Source organism: Ascidiella aspersa, chromosome 8 (genome assembly GCF_963924565.1).
Source record: "Ascidiella aspersa chromosome 8, kaAscAspe10.2, whole genome shotgun sequence".
Lineage (NCBI taxonomy): Eukaryota > Metazoa > Chordata > Ascidiacea > Phlebobranchia > Ascidiidae > Ascidiella > Ascidiella aspersa.
The window spans coordinates 13964105-13990199 of record NC_139454.1 but is presented as its reverse complement, the minus strand read 5'-3'; the positions used below and the strand labels follow the sequence as shown (position 1 = coordinate 13990199).

At 35.2% G+C, this 26095-nt stretch overlaps 2 protein-coding genes and 2 non-coding genes across 4 annotated transcripts in view; 1 reads left to right on the top strand and 3 right to left on the bottom strand.

Annotated features, from left to right (window-relative positions):
• Nucleotides 1-20248, top strand: part of LOC146136240 (sodium-dependent neutral amino acid transporter B(0)AT3-like) — a 27531-nt gene extending 7283 nt beyond the window's left edge. The window contains exons 6-14 of the mRNA XM_083396355.1: nt 2906-3016; nt 3673-3914; nt 4707-4866; nt 5148-5213; nt 12952-13147; nt 13331-13490; nt 15873-16036; nt 18416-18526; nt 18681-20248. Of these exons, the coding sequence (XP_083252481.1) occupies nt 2906-3016; nt 3673-3914; nt 4707-4866; nt 5148-5213; nt 12952-13147; nt 13331-13490; nt 15873-16036; nt 18416-18526; nt 18681-18745 (1275 nt within the window). The 3' untranslated portion in view covers nt 18746-20248. The remainder of the gene's footprint in view (nt 1-2905; nt 3017-3672; nt 3915-4706; nt 4867-5147; nt 5214-12951; nt 13148-13330; nt 13491-15872; nt 16037-18415; nt 18527-18680) is intronic.
• Trnaq-uug (transfer RNA glutamine (anticodon UUG)) lies at nt 13919-13993 on the bottom strand. The gene has a single exon. It is a non-coding gene; the product is annotated as a tRNA-Gln (tRNA).
• Nucleotides 14264-14338, bottom strand: Trnaa-ggc (transfer RNA alanine (anticodon GGC)). Its single transcript has one exon. It is a non-coding gene; the product is annotated as a tRNA-Ala (tRNA).
• Nucleotides 19998-26095, bottom strand: LOC146136239 (protein LKAAEAR1-like). Its single transcript, XM_083396357.1, has 4 exons — nt 25994-26095; nt 24166-24330; nt 22736-22842; nt 19998-20196 (listed from the first exon to the last, which is right to left on the bottom strand). Exons 1-4 carry the CDS (start codon nt 26083-26085, stop codon nt 20057-20059), a joined length of 504 nt encoding a protein of 167 aa, XP_083252483.1. The 5' UTR covers nt 26086-26095; the 3' UTR covers nt 19998-20056.

Genomic DNA, 26095 nt, shown 5'->3' with positions numbered 1-26095 from the left:
GCTAGAATGGAGTGACAACAGCTATTTATGTAAAAAAGGCATTTTTCGGTATTTAGAAAAACAATCACAAAGGAAAAATACTACAATTATAAAAATTAACACAATGTATAACTGTTACGTGAAACTTGACTATTGCATATTAAAAAACACTCAAAAATCGGAGTATCGGAAAAGATGCAAAAATCCATTGACAGTAACCCATAATTCTAACCGACTTAACCAATAAAACCGAGATAAGAACAACATCAAGGTCGGAATAAAACACAGTTCGGAATAAAACCAAACTAGGAGTGATACCTAATAAAATCGGCAAAAAGTCCGAAATCAGTCCCAAGTACAACACTAACTCACCTAGCAGTTTTCACTCTAACCATTTTCTTACCGCACCAATCACCCTAAACAGAGCCAATCTCGGGCAGGGGTGGACAATTATTTTTTTACCGCGGGCCACAATTTTGATCTTATGCTGACCGAAACGGTCCCCCAAATTTCTCCAGCGGTTTCCCAAAAAATAATAAATAATTCGTTTAAGCAAATATGGCTATTTTTTGGTATTTAAATGAAACACTTGCGGTCTCTTAAAACTACTTAGTGGTCACCCAAACCAAACCTTAAAAAAACCTGGGTCTTAATACTATGGTTTTATAGATTTTTCTTCTTTGGGTACTGTTACTTTTTAGGTCTTATTGTGTGTTCCCTCAAAAAACCTCGAAAACTGCAACAAAGAGTGGGGTGACAAAATATTAAAATTGGAACACGCCATTAACAGTAAATAAACCGTGCTTCGGTCAACCATTGTTTCTTCTCAAAAAACATTGAAAATCCCTAACTGAACTTATGTACAGTCGTCTAAAATTTAGACTCTACAATGAACATCACGTTTACTGAGAACCAGGTTGAAACTCGAAATGTAACACACTGACTTGATTCAGATTTTCAATATTAAAGTTTCCGTCCTTTGGCGAGCATTGTAAAAAGTTAACAAAAGCAGACGTGGGCTGAAAGATTGTTGTAATAAACTGCTGGCTAAAATATCTGGTCTTTTCATGTTTATCACTAGAAATATCATTGTTTTACAGTCTTTCTAGAAACAACAGTTAATGCTTCGTGGGTATTTTTCAAAGTCAAGTCCTCACATTTCTTGCACTCTTTCTTTTATTGTGTTGTTGACACTTTTTATAATTTTCGTTTTTATGATAACTGACATCCATACTGGACTGGCCTTTAATGTTAAGAATCTGAACAACCTAACCAGGTGCATAAAAGATATATGTTGTTTGAGAAACTAGTATCCCAGACTCTTCGAAGCTTTTAACAATCGCTTTAACTTAAGGATAATTGTATAATTCAAGGTCGCATTTAACCAGCTGCCCTATTCCGTTGCAACAAATTTCCTATGTTTTGGTTTGTGTTGTACGGTTGCTGCTTTGTCTTATTTTATTGGGTTAAGCAACATCTTTAAAGTAAGCTTTCTCTTTCCATAGCACAGTTTGCAACAAATGTGATACACGTGGGACGTGTGACATGAAACAGATTATATGATGGTGCCGGCAGACACCACAACCGCATGCGGCCCGCGCAACAACTCCAATGTGGCCCGCGTGGAACCACATTTTTCGGTTAATTGCTTATATTTTAAATCGTTGATTATGTATTGCGTGATCGACGCAAACATGCATCTGAAAACCTGTCTAATCGGGCAAATCGCAAACAAAATTGCATTTATTCAGTTTAAATTGGCAACACAAATGAAACATTTTCGTTTTATTTTTTTAATCTAACACAACTTGTACTTTGTAGAGTTTAATACTCCATGCAAGGCTGGCTATTCTTATGTTCTACACCGGTCATGTTCAAATGGCGGATCGCGATCCGGTTCCGGATCTTTTCAGCGTTTTGTGCTGATCTTCTAATGTAGTCTTGAAAAAATAAAATTTCTACAGTGTCTTCATGTGAATAACAATTGTCAGTGTTGATGAATTTTGTAAACAAATCAAGCATAGAACGAGACTCCCAAATGCTAATCTATGTGAGCGTTTGAGGTTATCAGTCAACGACAGAAAACCCCAATTTGTTGCTATTGTAAGACCTAAAGTTTAAAACATGGGTCGGCAACCTACAGCCCCCCGGCCGGAAGCGCCACGCTAATGTAACTTATTCGGCCCGCCGCCTCTTTGACAAACTAAATACGAGTCCATGTTAAAGTTATCGCGTTTCTTCAAAGAAGTTTTATTACACTTTTCATTAATAGGATGGATGACGAAGTTTGGGCTCGAATTTTAAACCAAACAACGCCTTTTCTCTCGCTTTGCGCCAACACTTTACTGCCTCCTTAAATGTAATTACCGTTTTTAAGTGCAAAAAAGATCCGAGGTCCGCCTGATTAAAAGTTGTTCTAACATTTTAATAACACAATTCTGATTTAATATTTTGTGCGGCCCACAAAGACCTTTCTGAGTTTGGTTTTGGCCCGCGACTAGAAAAAGGTTGCCGACCCCTGGTCTTAACCTACTCATCATTTTTCTCACTGAAACAATCTGGGTGCTGTAGCACACTTCACTTTTAACTTTTGCAAAGTTATCAATATGTTGTAGGGTACCTTTACATAAAGAAACCACCATAAAAATTGAAGCGTGTCCAATATGTTTACTATTCGTATTTGGTAAATCATCATGTTGTCAGGTTTGGCTGTGGTGGATCATGGCAGAAATCATTTAAACACCCCTGTTCTACACTATTCTAAAATTTCAGCGATAATAACCAAATATGAATAAATATAAATCAGACATCTAAAAAAACACGTTTACATAGTAGGAGTTTTACGTGTAGCCCTTCATTGATGATCAACATGTTTAAATTTCATCGTGATTTTGCGATAAACAGCACTGCAATGTTTTTATTTTAGGTAATATACTTCAGCGCAACGTTTCCCTATTTTGTACTGCTCATATTCTTTTTTCGTGGAATCACACTGGATGGGGCTCTTGATGGTGTTGCGTACATGTTTACACCTGATGTAAGAATACTTTTCTTTATCAATTTATTTATAACCTTTATTGGAATGTTTTCTCAGGCATACTACATAAAACTATAACGTTTTTAGTATAAAAGTACCTTGTGTGTCTTTTTTGATGACTGATTAAGTGTGTCACTGCAAGTGCTTCGCAACTTTTTTACAGCACACTGTATAAGAATAAAAAATTGAATGACCTTTTAAGGTCATTGCAAAAATTGTCAGCGCCAACTGAGGCAATTATAATAAGCACAAAAATTCGTATAGCTTTTCAACATTGATATATTTCAACCTATTTTGGCGATTGAACGCAACTATAGAATTATAAAAAAGTTAGCACACTTAAAAATAAGTAAAATAAAACATATGGCTGAACCGAGGCTCGTTGGTTGCGGAGTATTACGTTAGTGTGTCAGCTAATTATTTCTGGACCACTGAAATCAGTTGGCATATTCGAAGACATTCATTGAGTATTTTTTTCTTGTTTGCATGATAACATGAAAACGGTCTGATTTTGTTCATTCCTTTTAAATTCATTCCGATACACTATTTATATTGGTGTATATACTTTGGTTCAACACCGAAATAATTTGTTCTTATGTGTATGAACAATGTTAATTACTAATTTTTTTATCAACAAATGTTTTTTTCATCAACAGCTTTCTCGACTCAGTGATCCCAACGTGTGGCGCGATGCAGCAACTCAAATTTTTTTTTCTCTGGGTCTCGGTTTTGGAGGCGTAATCGCTTATTCGTCCTATAATGACGTAAAAAACAATTGCAAAAAAGATGCCTTAACGGTTTCAGTGATAAATTGTCTCACTAGTCTTTTTGCATCGCTTGTGATTTTCTGTATCCTTGGCTATAAGGCTTATCTACGTACGAGTTTTTGCATCGACCGGTATGTTTCACTTTACTTTTTATATAGGCTACAGCACATAAAGGGCAAAATGTAAAAAGCTCGCATGTTGAAGCGATATGTATTTATACCTACAATCTATATATTTTTTAGCATTTACTAAGGGTTAGCTGGCATTCGACCTGGTACTGTGCTGAACTTGTGTGAATGATCGGTAATTTGAGTCAAGCGAATATGCCCTACCTGTGCTAACAAAGTGGTTCAGTTTTATTTTACTTACAGAGCACTTAATCTAAAGGAAATGGCATAAATCTGAAAATTGTTGATTAGTAAAAAATGTTACGTGTTATGTCAATTAGGGATGCCTGCTAACATCGGAATGTATATGAACAGTTCTTGCTGTCTCTTGGGCCGCAGTTTTTGGTGGTGACTTGCAACTCGAGCCGTTATCCAATGGAAAGTACTAGGATCGTTGTTCGTCCAATACTAGGGTTCTATCGATACCAATGCGGTACTAATTAAAAAATGGGATTATAGCCATGATTTGCGATCCAATGCAAAAACGCAAAAAATACTTCAAAAAGTTTTTTTTCAAATAATATTTGTAAACATTGGAGGCAACAAAATTTCCTAACGCTAAAGCAAAATTGGCCTAATAACCTAAAGAAGACAATCGCGTAAAATGGAGGTATCAGATATTCCTATTAAGAATCTTTTAATATATTTTTTTCAAATTTTAATAATACGCATTTAGTGTGATCCTCGGCGAATAATAAACTTATCGACTTAACGAAAAAAAAACATTTTGTTTAAATACTTTTTTTGGTTTTGCAGCAACATAATTGAAGTCCACAATTTTTTCAACTCATTTCACCCTAATCATGACCTTCGTAATGCCATTAAAGTTATGGACCGTGAAACATACATTTCGATGATACAAGCTATAGAATTTCATGTCAACAAAGAGAACGAAACGAAACCATTAGTACTTCAGGTAAGCATGTTTTATGTTCAACATGTGACTCTCGTGTGACAAATCCGATAACAGCAAAAAGGGAAATTAAACGTGAAACAAAGTAGGGGACATTTTTTGTTTTGATGGCGGAAATTACCATAGGCATTTTTCCCAAAGTTTTTTTGTTTTCTTTAATTAGGAACTTCATGACTTTAAATTCTCTAAAACTATTTTTTGTTAATATTTGATTTATTTTCCATCAACCCCGTGTATTACAAGCCACTAGTAGCAGCTAATTGAATTTCGTTATTTATCCACAGGGATGGGAGAACCTAAAGAACTCAACAAACTTTGGAAACTGCTCTATTTCGAACGAATTGAAGGAGGTAATCTAAAACAGTATCAAAAACAGTAAAAACAGTAACAAATATGTCTATATATTATAACTAAATGGCGATTATTATTTGACCTAAAAAATCAGAACTTTTGACCTAAAATACTTTTTTTGACAAAATTTTAACCTATTTGGGATACATTAAACGCATTGTTGTGCATAATACAGTCACTTGATTTGATGTTTTACTGAGGATCGGTAGAATTCACAATAATTATGTTTAGCGGTTTATGCTGGAAAGTGGTATAATTTCAAATCACCACAGAAAAAATACACAACAATAGTGTTTAAATACTATTGTCTAAATTAGAGATACACAGCTAAATGAAGCAAAAACAAGGTTCATACTGAACCTAATGCGATAATTAATTTAGGCCTAGGTGGTTAATTCTGCCGACTTGCGTATACCGTATATTGCTCTAATGAAGGTATAATAACGTTGTGTTGTTGGATGTTATTCAAAACTAACCGTTGATCAAATTTTTAACTGGACGATAATTACAAAAATCATTCTTGTTACTTGTATAAACAGTGTTTGTGCATTTTGTAATCGATATTTGACATATTTTTAACAAATTTTGAGCTAACTTTGGTATTTTGACAAAATTTTGACTTATTTTGCCAATTTAAAAAATAATTGCCTTTACAACAAATATAACAGGTTACCATGTTTAAAAGGAGAAAGTAAATTCGCGCTTCGTAACAAAAATGTAACGGCGGAAAGTTGTAATTAAAGCACAATTCGCCAACTGGTCGCATAGCACGCATAGCAAATTTAATTAAATCCGCTGAGATAATCAAAAAAGAGTTGAATATTCAAAGTGGTTTAGGATGCTGGATGTTGACAGTTTTAATTATCGCTCATTTGATACACGGCAAAAAAAATCTAAAAAGGTCTTCCAGAAATATGGTCTTAAACTTCAGAGATGTAAACGAAACCATACAGCTCTGAGATGTAAACGAAACCATACAGAATAACCCACGGATCGTAATACACTAGATCAATGCTCCGCAACCTTTTGTCAATACACTAAAAGAGTTGAAAAAAATCGGCGGCCCACCTACAAAATATATGCCAATTGATAATTTCCAATTTGATACACACAGCTAATTATTCAAAACAAACACCAGCAAAAAGAGCGTTTCATTATTTAATGCTCAAAAGAGCCAAAATTTGACGTATTACTTTTCGTTTTATTGGTCTTATGGTCTTCCTAAAATATCTTAAACCGGTCGAAGTCCGGAAAACTCCATTACGCTAGCGGATCGGAATACTTTATGCAGGGGTGTCCAACTCGAACATGCCGGCGTGCCAATATTTATCTATAACTTCTTCCCGTGCCAAAGTTTAGTAACTAATTTCGAATATTACAAGCGCTTAAGTAAACCATTCATATTTGACCAAAAGCTTATATAGGCTACTTATATGAATACTAGCCTCCACTACAGTATAATGTTATAAAATCACAAGTAATTGTTAGTTGTCGTAATTGTAGCAATTCATATGATGAATGAAAATGGCAATTGGCTGTATAACAAATTTAGCATTTTTTGACAATTGGCTGAATAACAAATTAAGTATTTTGGCTAGGGTTTGCGTGCCATTTTTTATTAGACCGCGTGCCGCATGTTGGACACCCCTGCTTTATGGGTTTTACATAGCATTAAAAAAATTAAACCTTTTTTAAAAAAAAAACAGAACAAAAACAACTTTAATTTGTGCAATGCGAACCAAAGACATAATAATAGATATATCATGAGTTGCAAGGGAATGGATAATCTCCCGTTCCGCTTTGGTATAAAATTTGAAGATCTTCGTTGTATAGTTTAAACGTAGCTTTTTGGTAACTTTTGTGTTAAAAAAACTATTTTGAAATTTGATTTACTGCGATCAAACGTTACTTTGGTTTTAAAAAAGTTTAAAACTATTAGGAAAATTCCTTAAAGTTACACCTTAATTTTGGCACGCGGTTAAAATTTTTGCCGTAAAATACACTTTTGTGGTAATTCTACTGAATATTAGAATGTAGTCGTGACAAAAACGCAGATTCAACACCTCCGAAAATGCCGCCGCACACCGATTGCGGAACACTGCACTAGATTAGGGTTGTGCAAGATTGTCAGTGTACAAGACTAAATGAATAAGTCGACCAATTAAGGATTTTATAGAAACAAGGTCAGGCTAGAAGTAGAACTAGTCTGTGTTGATGATATTCGAACTCGTTAACTCGGCCACCTGGACGTCATTCTATACCAGGGGTTGGCAACCTTTCGTACGCAGTGTGCCAGTTTATGAATAATGTCAAAATATTAACAACTCGCGTGCCAAACATTTTTCTACGTTTGGTTTCGCACTCGCAATTAGGGATGCGAAGTTGGTTAAAAACAACCCGAGTCCGACTCCGGCCAAATATCAGATTTCATCACGTCCCGAGTCCGACTCAGCCTCTGTATTTCACCAATTTACGTAACTAAATTAAGGTGAATATTCCGCCATCCACTCTAGGGTCATGGAAAATATGCCATGAGCATATGCTATTCCACCTTAACAATTTACACTCTGCTGCCTTATCAGTTTCGAAATTTGGTACTGCGCATGCCGCACACGTCGGACTCGGGTAGTTTTACCTGGTCTTACTCGACTCCCGAGTCCGACTCAGCAGCCCTGCTGTGATCTGACATCTAATTTACGTATCTTTTTTTAAATATACTTCGATGCTTTTAAGCCGATACCTAGAAGTGTTAACTATCAGTTTTGCTTTTTGTTGGTTTCTCAGTCACACAAAAACACACGTGCTTACTTTTAATGTAGAACAGTGGTTCTCAACCTTTTTAGTTTACGGACCGGTAAAATTTTAAAACAATTTTGGCGAATCGGTAGACCTTCAAAAAAAAAATTTAACTTTACTAAGGAAATATACTTACTTTTATTTTTTTATTTCCCGGCAGGTAATTGCGCTTGAAAAAAAGTGTTGCGCAGATACCTTAAACTTGGACTATCTTTTAGTTAAACTCTGCCTAACACAAAAACTTCTAAATATACTTATATTAAATTAACTAACGCTGGGGCTTGGGATACATGCGTAAACACAATCTTGGTAACATTGTACCATGTTGAAATTTGCATTGTAACATTTTGTGAATCGCATCGAGTGTGACGTAACACTGTGATGCAACACATTGTAAACGGAAAGTGAACATTTTAACAGTTTTCCAAAAGTAAGGTTTGAACTCACGACCTTTGGTTCACGAACCAGTTCTCTACCACTGAGCTAAAGCGGGACAACTTTAAACTGCTCGAAATTCATATTATATTCATCACCGACTGTGCGAACATCTTACATCTTACATTTTACATCTCACAAACTTTCTCTTTTATTATGTAGATATATATAAGACAGACGGGATGATTAACTTAAAAATCTAAGATCAAAAATTTTTTTAACAGTCCAAAAGTAAACGATAGCCGTTAAAAATATTCTAATTGCAGCAAGCTAACGACTGGTGCTCATCCCTACAAAATGCATATTAGATTACATTTTTTAAGTTTAGTTGGGCAGAAAATTAATAATAACACCCAAGCACCGAAATCTGTCATTCATCAATTAGATTAGCACAAAATTAGCAAAATATAGTTCAATCGCCCCAAAAACTGATTACTTAAGTTTTGAAACATTCTTTCCACTAACACATTGCAAATACTCTAACTGTAATTTTGTGGTATGTTGCTTTATTGTTATGATTCATTTTTCACTGCTTCTAATGTTTTGTTTAACTTTTTCATAGATAGCAACCCCTTAACAGAAGGTTTGGAAATACTTTTAGCCAAGGTAGCTATGAAGCTCAGCTCAAATATTCTCGGTTTTCCATGAGAGCCATATATTATTATCTTTCAACATCTACTTTAAGTTGGCAAAAAGGAGTGACAGACATAAAAAGGCAAACAGGATTCGCGTTTAAGTAAAAATACGGTTTGGAAAGGGTTCATTGTCGCTTGCAGTTTTATTCAGTACAATGATGCTAATAAAAGAGCATATATGGCTAGCAAACCATAGGTTCCCGACCCCTATAACGGAATAAGTAAGGTTTGTTTTCAGTACACAGGGTGATAAAAACGACGGGAAAGGTTCCATAAACTCAAAAAAAGTTCTTGGAAAAATATCGTATCTGAGACGTCCTAATGACGCCATCCATATTTGTTATGGGCTGTTAACACTCCAGATTGGTCTGATTAAAGAACATACAAAGGATAGCAAACAAGTACGTTAGACCTATTCGATTAGTCCAAGTTATGACCTTTTTAAGGGGCCATCAACAACAAAAATATGATTTAAATGACGTCAATTTGCAATAGACAAGCGAAACTCTACAAGAACAAAACATTATTTTGTAACCTGATAATAAGACATGTCATTCTGAGGTCACAGTTTTTAACTAATTATCTATTCAAGGAAATCAAAGCCGAACCCGAACCAGAATTTTTTAGAGGGTTTTGGGACAATTTTTCCCGAATTGTAATCGAAGGTAACCGATATTCTACTTTGAACATCCCTAGTTTAAACCAAACAAATAAAATGTCGTCTTGTGTGTCTTTCTAACTTCTTAGTTAATATTTTCTGTATTTCAAACAATTTGAGGGCTGATATCTATTTAATGAAGTTTCATTTTTTCTCGCAAACCAAAATTTCGTTTAAGGATAAACCTCCGTGCTGACTAACATAACTTTGTCTCAACATTTTTCATAACCAATATTTCGTAAAGCAGATAACGATAAAAATAAATAATTTGAACGCTCGCTGCGCGATTATCTTACTTGATTTATGTACGGTAATACAGCTTTGGTGTCGTAGTTATTTCACCATTAACATTTTGCTGACCTAATCGCTTCGCGCAAATTCTTGGAAGCAATCAAACAGGATGTCGTATAAATGAATTTCTTCGCATTAGCGCAGCCGCACGTGCTTGACTAGGTAGAAGCAGGGCTGCCACTCTGATTTTCAATTTATCCCAAGGTTTCATGTCTAAAAATCCCAAAAATTGGAAAAAAATCCCAAGATTAAAAAAGTTGACTGTGGCGGACTTTGTGGTGTGCATCCATGTGTATTGAAGCTCTAACACAGGTTTTGGCAACCTTTTTTCTAGTCGCGGGCCAATACCAAACTGATAAAGGTCTCTGCGGGCCGCAAACAAAGTTAACGAAGAAGCGTGATATTAAAATGTTAGAACAACTGTGAATCAGGCGGGCCTCGATTTTTTGCACTTGAGGACGTGTTTGATTACATTCAAGGAGGCAGTAAATTGTTTTTCCGAGTTCACACCTCGTCATCCATACGACTAATCAAAAGTGTAATAAACCTACTTCGAAGAAACTCAATACCTCTAGCGAAGCGAGCTTGACCTCTAGCGAAGTTTTTTATTACATTGCCAAAAATACTACAATGTTGATATTTTTAAATCTGTTTTTCGTTTGTCCGCAACGCAATTGCCAGCCTTCCACGTCGCAACGGTAAAGAAACGCTGTGTTCTATAGTTTAAAAGACAGCATCAAAGCATAAACAAACCGAATGCACAAAGATCATTCGCGCGAAGCGCGACACTTTTTTGCACTAACGTATACTTAAAATAGTCAAAAAGTAAAATTGACTCGTGTCTAGTTTGTCAAATAGACGGCGGGACGGATGAATTACATTTGCGGGCCGGATCCGGCGGTAGGTTGCCGACCCCTTCTGTAATAGCTCTCATTATTATCGTCGATTGGGTCTGTTGCATTAACGCCGTCGCACAAGCTAGTAAATGAACAGTTTCGTCTAACAAGCAAGTAATAGCATTGTTACGTCACATAAGAAATGTATGCGTATGCCAACAAGCCAGGCAAATAGCTACTTCCTTATTTCTCTTAGGAAATTAGTCCTTAAATACAAGCAAAAAAATATTTGTAATTTCAACCTGCTAATGAATTAAAATTCCCAAGATATGGAACAGATATCCCCAGATCCCAAGGTCTAGGCTGAAATCCCAACATCTTGGGAAAAATCCCAAGGAGTGGCAGCCCTGGGTAGAAGTAGAATAGATCTACATAATAAAAGAGAAAGTTTGTGAGATGTGTGTGTGTGTGGCAAGATGTTCGCACAGTAATTTTACAATATATTTGTGTTACATCACAAGGGAAATGTTACGTCACACTCAATGCGATTTACAACACGGTACAATGTTACCAAGATTGTGTTTAATGATGTATCCCAAGCCCCAGCGTTAGTTAATTTAATACAGGTATATTTAGAAGTTTTACCCCCAGTTGAGAACCACTGTTATAAACTATGCTAACAAACGTGTGCAACGTTCCAAGTAAAGACTTAAGTTTAACAATGCCAAATTTAGGCAGAGTTCGCAAAATTGTTGTCGCAGTACGTAAAATATAGTCCAAGTTTAACGTATCCACGCAAAACTTTTTTTCAAGCGCAATTACCTGCCGGGAAATAAAAAAATAAAACTAAGTACATTTCCTTCCTAAAGTAAATTTTTAATGTTTCCAACTAAGACTATTATATTTAGGAACTTATTGATGCCTGTTTACGCGTAAAATTTAGGTAGAGTTCGCAAATTTACGAAGAATTGAATTTTTATTTTTAAGCCGTTTGTTAGCGATAGTTATTGAGGCCATAGCCTAATGACTTCTTACAATGTGTTTACCCACGCAATACTTAGCAGAGTTTGCGAAATATTGCGTTTATAGCAGTAGTTAACAGTAAGCATTTGTTTTTTCAATGAGGATTTTTCTCACGTTTGAAGCAGTTTAGCACCGGGATTACGTATTTGCTTAAACATGACGCTTTTAAGCAAGTCTAAGCAATTGCTGCTGTAACCTAAAGTTTTACGTTTGGGAGTTATTCTCAATTGACAAACGTCACGGGTTTTCGTTACTTAAAAGATGTATTGCATGCTTAGCCAAGTGTTGTGCGCTATAGTTAACCGACTTAACATCACATGATTTGAAATTTCTATTTAGTGACACTCAGTTCAAACGTTTAGGCATAAGCAAATTTGTTATGACATTTAAAAAAATATGTTTGCATTATTTATGTCTTTTACGAAGATCTTACGAATAACCGGTAAATATTCTATTTAACCTGGGCAACGCCGGGTATTTCGTCTAGGACTCTATAGTATATAATATTTCCCATTAATTTTAATTGTTTTAAACGTCTTGTTAGGAATTAATATTTTGACATGACGCATACAAATTTCATGCTGTACCATTTTAAGTTGTGGCTTAAACGCTGTACTTTTTCGCTCGTGAGTTCAACTTTAGCTACGAATTATTTTTAAATCTGTAAGAAAAATTGTCACCGTGTCATAGAATGAACTTGGTCGCGTACCCTTGGGATCAGTTTGATAACCCCTGATCTAGGATATACATGAGCTATAAACATTACCAATGCAGTAGCCTACTATTGGTAATTTAAAAACCTGTGTTTTTTAATTGCCTAAAACAGTTATTGATGTGTTTATAGTGTGTAATGCACAGCCTTGTTTAAGATTGAGAAAGCATGACACACGATTCATTTTTCCTAAAACCTGGTTTAGGAGGTTGTCAGGTGTTTATTTTGAATCTTTTCCCTTTTGTTGAAAATTGCTGTTGGAAATAAAAAGGTGTGCCGGGTTTATCATTTACTTTGCGCCAAGTTTTTAATAATTATTAGGCCTACAACTAAATATTGTGTCAACATTAGGCTGTTTCAGGCCCCGGCTTAGCATTCATCGCATTTACCGAGGCAATGATTCACATGCCAGGAGGTCCATTTTGGAGTGTTATGTTTTTCTCGATGCTCATTAATCTGGGTCTGGGCTCCATGTTTGGAACACTAGAAGGTATTGTTACACCGCTTCGGGATCTTGGATTAAAGATACCTAAGGAAGCAATCGTTGGTATGTTAATTGTTTTATATACAGATATATAGATATATATATGTGTGTGTTTGGGTAGGTTTGTTAAAAATATCCCAATAATCCCCAAATATCCCAATAATCTAAAATATGTATGTTATCTGTTATGTATACCCAAAAAACAATATATTGTTTTTTATTAGCATTACTATTTTATATTTTTAGCTATACTGTCGGTCCTTTCACTTGCTGTTGGCCAAATATTTACCCTTGAAAGTGGTATGTACATTCTAGATATATTTGATACGTATGCTGGTACCCTTCCATTGCTTTTAATAGCCTTCTTTGAGACAATTGGTGTCGCATGGGTATATGGATTTAAGAAGTAAGTATCTATTTAGAAAATGTAATTTGATATGCATTGATATTTGATAACCATACATCCAATTAAGAGGTTATACATTTGCCAGTTCCCACTCGGAATCGAAAGAGAAACAATACCCTATATCAGTGTTGCAAACAAGTCATCTTGAAATGTTCCAGTTAAATCGTTAAAGTAACCTGAAAATTAGTCCAAGTCAAGTCTTTTAATTAAATATTAAATCTAGTCCCGATCCAGTTATCAAGTCAACTCCAAGTTATTGTCATAAAAATATTACGCTAAACTATCCAAATCGGTAAACTTGTCCGAATATGGGTAATAATTTAACAAAAATGAAAAACTACTACAACAACTACACCGAAAGAAATCGCAGACTCATCGACCGAATCTGTTGATCAATAATGCAAGCAGAGCAGACTAGAAAAACAACTAGCCTGCAGTGAGGTTCGAACTCACGACCTCCGGTCAAGCCGGGACCATCGCTCTACCAACTGAGCTATGCAGGCCCAGAAGGGAACGAGTCGAGAAACAACCATGTGCCAATGCTTGCTCAATCTGTTAGTACAAGGAACCTCATAGAAGGGGATCCACAGTAACATATCATTAATTCAATGAAACATTCACACATATGTGTGTTAATAACTGAGATCTAGCCCTTCGAAGCTGCTTTTTGACCAACGACTAAGGCTTACGTATAATTAGTACACCGAAAGCCATCGCAGACTCACCGAATCTGTTGATCTATGATACAAGCAGAGCAGACTAGAAAAACAACTAGCCTGCAGTGAGGTTCGAACTCACGACCTCCGGTCAAGCCGGGACCGTTGCTCTACCAACTGAGCTATGCAGGCTCAGAAGGGAACGAGTCGAGAAACAACCATGCGCCAATGCTTGCTCAATCTGTTAGTACAAGCAACCTCATAGAAGGGGATCCACAGTACCATATCATTTATTCAATGAAACATTCACACATATGTGTGTTAATAACTGAGATCTAGCCCTTCGAAACTGCTTTTTGACCAACGACTACGGCTTACGTATAATTACTACACCGAAAGCCATCGCAGACTCACCGAATCTGTTGAGCTATGATGCAAGCAGGCTTGACCGGAGGTCGTGAGTTCGAACCTCACTGCAGGCTAGTTGTTTTTCTAGTCTGCTCTGCTTCCATCATAGATCAACAGATTCGGTGAGATTCTGCTAAATAGTTTTACGTGCAAAAAATACGATAAATAACCAAATAATATGGAAAAAAACTGCTCAACACAAACACTTTTATTTTAATAAGTCATTTGTATAAAGGACTAAAGTAAAGTCAAATTATTTTAACAAAACGACTTGAGTCATGACAGATCATTTAAGAACATTGCCTTAAATCATAGCAGCACTGCTATATATTAAGTTAATGCGCGCAGACACCCAACAGACATTTGGGTTTTACGTGGTATCGGGTTTAAATGGCATAACTAAAAATTAATTTAAAACGTTTTATTAAATATTTTTCGAACGTACTGAAACAAATATATTACGAGTAACACAAATGTACCTGACGGTGGCCTTCACTGACTATTTTTTCTCGAATAAACCTTTTTTGTCGGCGGCGGTGTTGTAAACGAGTCAATGACTTGACTTATATGCACTTAAGTAACCTTTTTTCAAATGAATTGACTTGATTTATCTAAACAAATTACTTAACTTAAGTCATTTGGAAAAATGCCTTAGGGTAAAATAAATAAGGTGTTTTATTGAGCAATTTTTTTATTAAACTTCTTAATTTTTGCGCCTAAAACAATTTACTTTCTATAGGCTGCGTTTTTGTTATTTTTCGTTGAGTTTTTGCTCACAGTCGAACGAGTTTACCAATTTTATTAGTTTAACGTTTCATTTTTATGACAAGGACTTGACTTGGGATTGACTTGCTTTAATTGTGACTTTCCTGGGATTAGAATTTGGAACTCATGACTTGAACTGACTTGTTTTATTTATTTAAAAAGACTTGACTGGAACGTAATTTCAAAATGACTGGTTCACTACACTGTGGGAGGTAAATACTATAACTAATACTAACATTTGTATTCTTAATTATTACCTATCCCACAAAAAGGTTAAAATATTTAACTTCTGCCGATTCGCAATTTAACTCAGGCCCTATACCTCCGTGGCGGCACCAGCATCTTTATTTAGGTAACTAGTTTGCCGAGAACTGGGCTTTGAAATATAGGCTACCTGTCACAAGAACGGCAATTTCCGATCTAATTTTTAGCAAATAAGAAGAAGCAGCAGCCACAATCCTTAATCCTTTATTTTATTTTAGTTAATATATGTAGGCCAAAAGTGTTTTTTTCTTTTATTTAATTAGTTCTTCTAAATGTTTGATGTTTGCAGATTTGCAAAAGATATCGAATTTATGCTTGGCGAGGCACCTGGTTGGTACTGGCGCATAACTTGGTGCTTTATATCGCCTATTTGCATGATTGTTCTGTTCGTATCGTCCATTATAACCTTGGCGATAACTACACCCACGTACAAAGCCTATGATGCTATTTCAGGTATTTTTTGTGAATAATTAAAGTTATTAATCAACCGTTTATCCCATTGATTCTCGATTGCTCTATACCAAAATATAGGTAGCCTATTTCGTCCAGTACCTTAAAACAGTTACACATTGGCAAGTGGAACCAACAGCTTTCACCTTGTTCGTTGCATTTCCCTTAATCGAAGCCATTCGTGCGACCCTAGGGTGAATAGGATAGATGGTCCTGCTGCTGACAACAAATATTACGTTGCTTTGTATTGTCCAATCGCAAGTCGAGACTGTGGTAGTAATTTCCTCCGAAAAGTGCAATTTAAAAGCAATCTAGCGATTCTAGTAAATATAACTTCCTAACGAAACAATTATTTCGATGGTCGAAAATCACTATTAACACCCTTCCATTTATAGCAGTGGTTCTCAACCTGTGGTACGCGTACCATTAGTGGTACGCGAAGTCATTTTGGGTGGTACGCTGTACGCAGTATGTTTTTAAGTAAAATTACAGTTTTACCAAAAGGTTAAGCATTTTTTTTTGACATCATAGCAAAACAACAAAGAATCACAAAACTTGACTACCAGTATCTTGCAAGTTAAAAAATAGAAACTCTTTTGAGAGTAGTGGGCCGCATTTGTTTTGAGATTTCCGGGCTAACTAATCGTCTAATCCACCCCTGTTAATAATCATATATACATTTGAGTAAAGTTGATTTGTTGGTACGCAACAAGATCATAGAAGCTCGAGGTGGTACGCGGTGAAAAAAAGGTTGAGAACCACTGATTTATAGGGTCCCTATTGAAAAAAATATATATATTTTCCTGTAACAATTTTAGGACAGTTTTCTTTTATCATAACAAATTCAAAAAATTTTGGCGTATTTATGAGAAGACAGTCCTAACAATTTCGCAGGGGAAAACTAAAAGATCTGAATAGATTTCGAAACCAAGTTTAATTACAATAGCGCATTGTCAATGTTTTCGTGGCGCTTGTGATTGTTTACACCAGAACCTTTTTAATCCTGAGAAGAAATATTGAATTTTAATTATTCTTTTTTTTTAGTTATGAAACCAGGCGACTGAATATTACTTTTTTTGAATATACTATCTCAAACCAAGTTTAGCATGTCTTTTCAAAAATAGCCATTTGCCGTTTTAGGGTTTAATACCCACAAATGAAAAAAAATGGTTTACACATCACTAGGGCGAATACTTTTGACGTAAAAATAAGAAATTTTGCCCTGAAAATATTTAACTTATTTTGACCAGAGTTGCCAGTTAAAATTCTTTAAAGCTAAAATTTAAAATTTGGGTTTTTGTTAACCTTTTTGGATTTTATATTTAAAAAAATCGAAATAAAAAAATAAATTTTGGCTTTTTTTGTTTTATTCAAAAATTTCACGAGTTTTATGTTAGGAAGAGATCACACCAACGCAAAAAAAATTCCCCCAATCAATCACAAAAAGAGAAAAATCTACGAAAAGACAAAAAATTGCCACAAAAAGAGAAAATCAATGTATCAGCATGACCACTTAAACCAGTGGTTCCCAAACTGTGGTAACCGTACCACCGGTGGTACGCGAGAGTCTTTCAGGTGGTACGCGACTAACTTCAGCATACGTATAAATTTCGAAAACGTTCAACTTCAAAACTTTGAGATTGGGTAATTTGCCGTGCTGCGTTTTAGTTACCTTTAACGTGAGGTTTCACACGTTTATGACGTAACACTTATCTTGTTCAAGATAATAAAACGCTAATTGTTAGCTGGTTTAATATATATGTAGTAATAAACTAATAGTGAGCTGTGTAGTATTGTCGTATGTATTGACCAGCTGGTGAAGAAAAAACAACTATCGCATTGAATCTTGGGTTTTGTTTAATTAATGGCTTCTTTGTCTTCCTGGTATGAGGTTTGGTAAAGTTTAATTCTGCTTACATGCTCATTTTCTTTTGTATAATATGCTAAAATAGTTAAAGTTGGAGATATTCTAGTTACTAGTAAGGTGTAACTTAGGTGGTACATGAACACTGTACAAAAGCTCAAAATGGTACGCGAGAAAAACAGTTTGGGAATTACTGACTTAAACGATAATTTCAAGGAGCTAACTATATATTTTTATTTTGTGAACGATTTATGTGCATTTTTATTCGATACTGACTCGAAACAATTGTAACAAATTTTGACCTAACGTGTAAATTTTGACAAAATGTTGACTTTTTAAAAAATAATCGCCCTATAAATCACAGTTTATATGCATAAATTGGCAAAAAATTAAAATAAAGTGTACGGTACGACTCAAAAATAAGTTAACGACCCAACGCTTACGGTCAAGAATATCAGCACTAAATAAATATTTTTGTCAAGCAAGCAATTCGCATTACCAGGCTGTTCGCTTTTTAGGAAAGAGTGACGTAAAAACGGAATATCCTGGATGGGGAATTGCAGTTATAGTGTTCCTTATTTTTCTCAGCATCATATGGATTCCTGTTATTGCGTTTCTACGCTGGAGAGGTGATTTAGATACACTGTTTTAACATGTTACTAACTGTAATAACTCATTACGTTGCAAACCACTTTTGTTTGTTTTTGGAATCCAAATAAATTCAAGTTGTCTTTAACCACATCTGTCCCAATGATTTTCTTTTACATAAGTCGTTTTTTGCAGGTTATCTAAAGTACATGGCAGTAGACTCTTCTTCCAAGGCCCCGCCAACAAACTCAATGAGCTAAAGAACAATCGGCAAACTGTACCAGGATCACAATTTTACTCAGTCTTATTCCCAACACCATGTTATTTTCAGTCGTTGATGGCAAAACAACTTAAGATAATATCGTTCTCGATTTGGAAAATTATTTTGTACTGTGAACGTTTTATTTTTACATTAACGATAGCAAAATAGTGGTAGTTTTGCTTGCCGAACTCTGTAATTATATTTATGCTTGAAATTTTATTGTTGACAAAACAGTTGTTCGTTGAAAAGGGTAGGCTACGCCCAGCCGGATAAGCTGATATAATAGGGAGCACAATGATTGGAGTTATAATATAGTAAATATTACACTTTTAGGCAGAAAAATCGGTGTTTCCAATTAACTTTAGTTATGTAAATCAGGAAAACTTTTTCAGTAATGACAAACTTCTTCTTTTTTCGGCACTTTAAGCCCATATAGTTGAATTTATTATTGGTGATACATTTTTGTGGTGCATATATAGGCCTACGTGAAAAATACATAATGATTTTTCATCTTAAAGTTTAACAACTTTTTCTCCGGACCTTATCAAGTGCCTATAGGGCTATGTGGACCTATTTTCAATTAATACCTTAATTACTTACTTAAGTAAAACCTTAATACTTACATAAAAAGATTTTGTGGTAATACTCAGTAATTTCAGCAAACGCTGTATATTTTTAGCTTCTGTAAATTATGTATGTCAATGTCATTTTGACAAATGTGACTGCTTTAAAAGAGCGCTCGCCCGCTCAGCCTACAAATTATCTTTAAGTCCATTGATATGGACATAATAAGACAATTGGACAATGATTAGCTAATTTTCTATCCCAGAAGCGATGTTAATGCCCAGGCGCGATTCTATTCCGGCACTTGTTTTAAATGCATTCAAGGAAAGGGCGGTGTGGCATGCGGAAAAATGCCTTTGCTTAAAACAAAAAAAACATTTTTTATTTTACCAGCACGCCGTCGGCAGCAATTCGTTCTCCGGCTTACGCCACTGATCGAATACCTTTCCAAACTAAAATTTTTGCCAAAATAAAGGAACAATGTAATAAGTCAGTCTTATGTTTTGTTCTCCTACAAAAAGTTAGCGCTTTGCGGTTAGGCTATACTTTACGCTAAGCAGTTGGACACTGGTTTTCAGTAAAACCAAAATATATTCATAGTAAATTTTTATAAAGTATTATTTTCTGCTAAAAACTCCTGAAGACTTAATACTGCCATTTTTATGTTGCAAGATGTCGATCCTATATCCTATGCACACAGTTTAACAAAACTTCACTTTATTACTAATTCCATGCAGTGTTTAAATTATTCAAGTTTTCGATTAATGCTTATGCCCATTTCATCTTCAAGAATAGCCTCGACTCTTGCTCTTTCAGCCTTGTCCAGTTGATCACCAGGGTTATCAGTGTCAGCAAATGGTGGAACAAGTGCTTCAAACCGTAAAGCTGTAAACATAACATAAATTTGAATTTGTTCAATAAAGCGGGAGTTTACAATCTTATATAATGACGGGCTAAGTGTGTATCGATAAGACCGCGGGCCAAATATGAGTATCCGGATTAGACCACGAGTGAAATGTATTTCATCAACCAGATCACATTAACTGAAGTGGTACAAGCCATTCTACAAATGTTTACTAGTCAGTATTGGTTGATGAGGGAAACTCATAAAACCTAGTTTGAAAAAAATCACCCACGTTCGTACAACTAATGACAGTCAGTCGTACAGTCACGGGAGTTACAAAAATCTAGAGCTAAGCGGGAAAAAAAATTATTGCTCTTCTTCCCGGTAGATTAGAAGATAAAATCTTAAAAAATAAGATTTACAATTACCACGTTTGAGATAATAGGCCACAAAACTACTTGTCATAGCATTAGTGTCGCGATCTTTGAGAGGCAGACAGAGCAACGTCATCGTCGCCTAACTAAAGAGCGGCGACGTCAAAATGCGCTTGCTTTGATATTTTACCGAAAATATATTATCAAAATATCAAACAGTATAATTGCAAATCACCACCGACAAAAAAGGACAGCCAAAACTGTCAAATACATTCGTCCAAATCGAAGATGCGCAACTATCTGTAACCAATAGTTTGTTACGGCCTGCGTGGTATATCTGCCGGCTAGCGTACTACGTGTATTGCTTTAATAAAGATATAATACAGTTCAAATGTTTTTAAATGTAATTAAAAACTAAATCTTGATAAACATTTTAACTGAACGGCAACTTTAAAAAGCTCATACACAGCGTTCCCTCTAAGAAAATTTTCTAGCTACGGCGCAAATATTTTTTGTAGTGCGCAAAATATTTTAAGGCTGTGTTAGCAGGGGAGGGGCCCGCGGCTGATCCATAATTGTTGTATTGGGGCGAGGATTGAAATTTTTAAATATGACGTCACAAAGCGTAACGTCTTGAAAAAAATATTTTCAATAAACTTGTACGTGCAACTGCCATCGAGTTAAATATGTTAAAGGATATGGCAACAAAAAAGAGTTGCGCGAAAAAATATCCGAATATTTGGGTTAAATTGACAAAATATCTAATTTTAAAAAATAGGATGCATAATGCCTTTAGCGCACAATCAAGAATTGCGAACTATTCGCTCATTTGCATTTATCAAGATGACTTTGTCAATTAATGAGGGCGATTATTGACCCCACAGCTGTATCTGCACAGAAATCGTGTAAAAAACTGCCTGTGTGCACGCCAAAAAATAATCGGCTACTCATGAGGATACGGTCATGGTGAAAGTGCTACTTGATTTATTGGCGAAGTAATCATCGCACTTATCCGCACTACTGTAAAAATGGTTAAGAAAATTCTGCGTCTTTGTAAACTAAAATTCACAGTAAGTTTCGTGGAAGCAATTATTTGCATAACTGTAACTAGGTGACGCAAAAACGCCTAATCGCCAAATAGCCTCTCCACATGACCGTTTCCAAGGTGGCCTAGTCATGTCTAAACAGATTATCCTAAGGCTAAGACACATTTGTTGATGACTTTGATAAGCTATATTTTTTAAAGCTTACGTTTTATCACAAAACCTTCTAAATGCCCACTATTGTTTACTAGTTAATACCATGTTATTTTCAATGTGCCAGAATACTATCATCAACTCGTTTATCTTTGGCTATTAGTAAGTTTTTTTGTTTCACTCAGTATGTTCTTTAATATGAGACCAATCTATAGCAGGGTCGGCAACCTACAGCTCGTTGGCGGCCCGCAAAACACTTTTGTAAATTGGGCATGAGGCCAAGTCCCATAGATTTTGGCTATTTAACCTATACACTCGTGCGAATTTTTTTTACTTTAAAGTATATTTACGTAAATCTTTTCAGCCCAAAGGCGCCGTAAATCTTCTCAGCCCAAAGGTGCCGTGCGTATGGAAACTCTCTAAATGAAAATTATTTGTAGCTTGGAACTCTCTGAAATAAAAGTTTTGTTGACTTTTTTAGCCTTTTCCATGCGGATGCAGTCTATCGTTTGTGATATACATATAGTTCCTAAGTGAAATTTCACTAATCAAAATGAACTTTTTCTTACCATTGTATTGTGTTGCATCACTGTTAAAAATTCTAATTTTTTTCACAAAATGACGTCGCAACCTACTGAAGCCTTGAGTTCAACCCTTGCTTTAGGCTAGACGTTACTGTAGGCCTGACCTTGCTTGCACGAAAATGATTAATGGATCAAGCAACGCGTGAAAAATGAAAACCTATAAATGTTGTCAGCACCACACATATTAGTGTTAATTGCTTAAAGTTTATCTTTATTTAATTTGGTAACATTCTGTTAAAAAAAATTAAGGAAAAAGGGAGAAAAAAAACATTTTAAAGTATTTTCATATATATATATGAAGTTGGATTTAATATTGTCCAAGGAATATGTGAAAGGTTTCTTTAGAATTGTTTAGTAATAGTGGCCCCTTAATTGGTAGTGTTCAATGAATTTTTTAGTGGACGCACTATATTTTGGAATATGTACCTTTTAGTGATGTTGGTTGGCACGCAATTAGATGTTTTATTTCATGAGCTCTCATGGCCTGGTATTGAATCCGCATCACTCTAATTCTGTTTCGTGCTTCTGCAGCTCTGTACATAATTTGTTTCAATATAACAAGCAATTAACATACATCAACAACTTAAAACATGAATCACACAATTCAAATTTCAAACACTTTATTCCAAAACAGTGGTTCCCAACTGGATGTTGCAAAGAGATCTACCAGGGGTTGACATTAAAAATATATATATACAAACTTTTCATGAATCACTCTTGTTTTCAATGTCTGAAGCATAGTTTCAGTCAAATAGTCTTGTTTAATAGAAATAAAAACTTTGGTAATTTGGCGACACCCTGAAACCCATCTTGTGACACGCAATAAAACAATCTGTAACAATTTTAATACCTAAACAATTCAGAAAAAATGAGATAGTTTGATAGTATAAATATATACATACATAAAAAAAAATCTGCTTTAACTCTAAACACCCAGGTGATAAGTTAATCAATATTGCATGTTTGGCTTTTAAATGACGCACCTGATAAAGCTCATTGTTTTTTTAACTTTCATATTTTTCTTAAACATACTCTCGATTTGGCAAACTTACTAGCATACACCTAAAGGTTTGTGGTTTGTACTTAAATAGACCCTGACCAAAAATGCAATATTTGCCGAATTTGTATAAAAGTAACCAAACTTAAGAGCAACATTGCATTCTGTTAACTACAAGCAACAACCTAAAATATTATGTATCTTAACACAAAAAGTCAAATAAAAAGCAATTAATTGCAGTTTACTCCCAGGTGGTATGTTGTAGTATCTATAGGAACTTAAGCTAAATAATCATGCTGTGTCTAAGATTATGTGATGTTTACATGATGATGTGTGTGTGAAAGGAAATATAGTAAACCACAAACTGCCATTTCATCTTTAAATTAGATCTTTATCGTAAAACCATTACAGCCATCAGTCACCACTATCTCACTCGTCCATCTACTTTACGTTGACAACTACTACAACAAAATGAAGGTCAACATAGCTGTCAGTTGTCAGTTGTCAGTTGTTCTGTGGGTTTATATACATTCAACAGTCTTTTGACACTCCTTTTAAATGTATATTTAAATTAGGAATATAGCCATTTTGATAGAACTGGTCAACACGATTTTTCTTGCACAGGATTTTCTAAATGATTCTAGTGTACCATACTTTTGGCCACTGATTCCAAATCTGTCATTAGTTTTTGTCCTATCACATCAAGTTTTAGAGTTTTGAACTATTTTAGCGAAAACTGCTGTTTAAAGTTCTAAATAGAAAAATATTTTCAGATAACAATATTATAAAACTGAAATGTGCTGTTGAGCACAAGCCAACAGTAATTGCCAGATTTACAGATGTATTCTTACTTTCTTACTTTAATTGGCCAATAAGAGTACTGTGTTTCATTTTTTCGATCTCCTCTTCATGGTTTCTTTGTGGTTTTAATAACTTTCGATGAAGTATTTCTTCTTTTATACGTGATTGTGTTACTTCTATTTTGTCCTGGACATCTTTAGTAGGTTCTTCATAAGCCATATATCTGTAAAAATAGCTTAAATGTTGGTAAAAAGGAATGGTTCTTTAACAATTGCAAAATCCCTAAAACTTACAGAAATGGTCTTGTATGACTATGGAATGTACCATAGGTGTGCAATTTTTTCTCAACTAAAACTTGCACCCTAAAATATAGAATACGCATTCCGATATTTTAGGCCATGTACACTGCAAGATATGCCTACTTTGAAGACTGGGTCACGTATCCCTTCTAACCTGCCAATATGCAATTTGAATAGTGGACACAGCTTTGGAAAATTTAAGAAACAATTAAATGGTTTTAATTGTATAACCTTATAAACAACGGGCCAAACAAATTTATTTTTGGTCACATTGAGCCTAACTAAGAAGCTATCAAACTGTACTTTTCTTTAGGTGATCAGTATTAGGCAATCAGGGGATTTTGTGAACCCTGTTTCCTCACCGATGTACATTAAAGAACTCCAATTAATTTATCACAGAAGTTGTGAAGTAATACCATTAAGATTTTTTTTAAGTGAGCAAGAAATAAGAGGTCTTAACACAAGTAGATTTGCAGATAAAAAGTTTGGCACATAGACTATGCAATTGGCACAATTTGGTTAAATAAGCCCTAAACCTACTGTACATGTCCTAGTATCCATGCTACAATTCTAAAAAAAAGCCTGCCAAGGTCCACGTGTTTTCACCCTGTTGGCAACCGGTTGCATGCCTAAATATTTTGAATGCTTTTGAAAATAAAATATCTTTCTTTTATGATGTTGCTCTCAGAGCTGGGGAGCCACCGTAAAATAGCATTAGCTCCGGCTCCAGCTCCGGAGCCATCGGGCAATTATTAAATGGCTCCGGCTCCAGCTCCGGAGTCGTAAAACTCAATCCTTTGGCTCCGGCTTCAGCTCCGGAGTAGTAAAACTCAAATCCTTTGGCTCCAGCTCCAGCTCCGGAGCCATCAAACACACACCAATGACTCCGGCTCCAGCTCCGGTACCACCAGTCAATTATTCAATGGCAAGTTTTAAAAATTGCTTTTGGCTAACTAACGTTGGAGATGGAACAAAATATAATTTCTTAGCTTTAGCACCACAAACTGAAAAATGGCCCCAGCTCCACAAAAATAATAAAAAGGGCTCCGGCTCCACAAAAGTAATAAAAATGGCTCCGGCTCCGGCTCCACAAAAATAATAAAAATGGCTCCGGCTCCGGCTCCAGCTCCACAAAAATAATAACAATGGCTCCGGCTCCAGAGAAAATGCTTAGCTCCGGGCTCCGGGCTCCAGCTCCGGCTCCCCAGCCCTGGTTGCTCTACAGGTCTATTACTCATTTAATGCATTTATGTTTTTGAACAGAATTAGAAAAAAATTACATGAAAATGGTACCAAGCGCCTGAGCGCATTCTTTTTTGACACTAAAAAAATAAATGTAATCAACTTTGTGACAATGATAAGCGAGAAAAATATGATGTATTGTCAATTTAGCTGGAGCTTGTATTTTAAAAAAACTAATGGTGGCACAATGGAACCAATATTGCCTAATTATTCTGTTTTACCTGCCAAATAATTTCTGTTAATTTTACAATATCAGGTTTGTAAAGTACCATTTGAGCCCAAAATTTTAAAACTTAATACAATACTGATTAAATGGATTGAAAAATCGGCACTATATAACTAGACCTTGCTTTTTGTTGTGGTGACATCTTCTTTAGATCAGCTGGTAATTTTTTAACAGGTTTTGTTAATTGAAATTTTTTCTTAGTTGTAGCCATTTTTATTTTT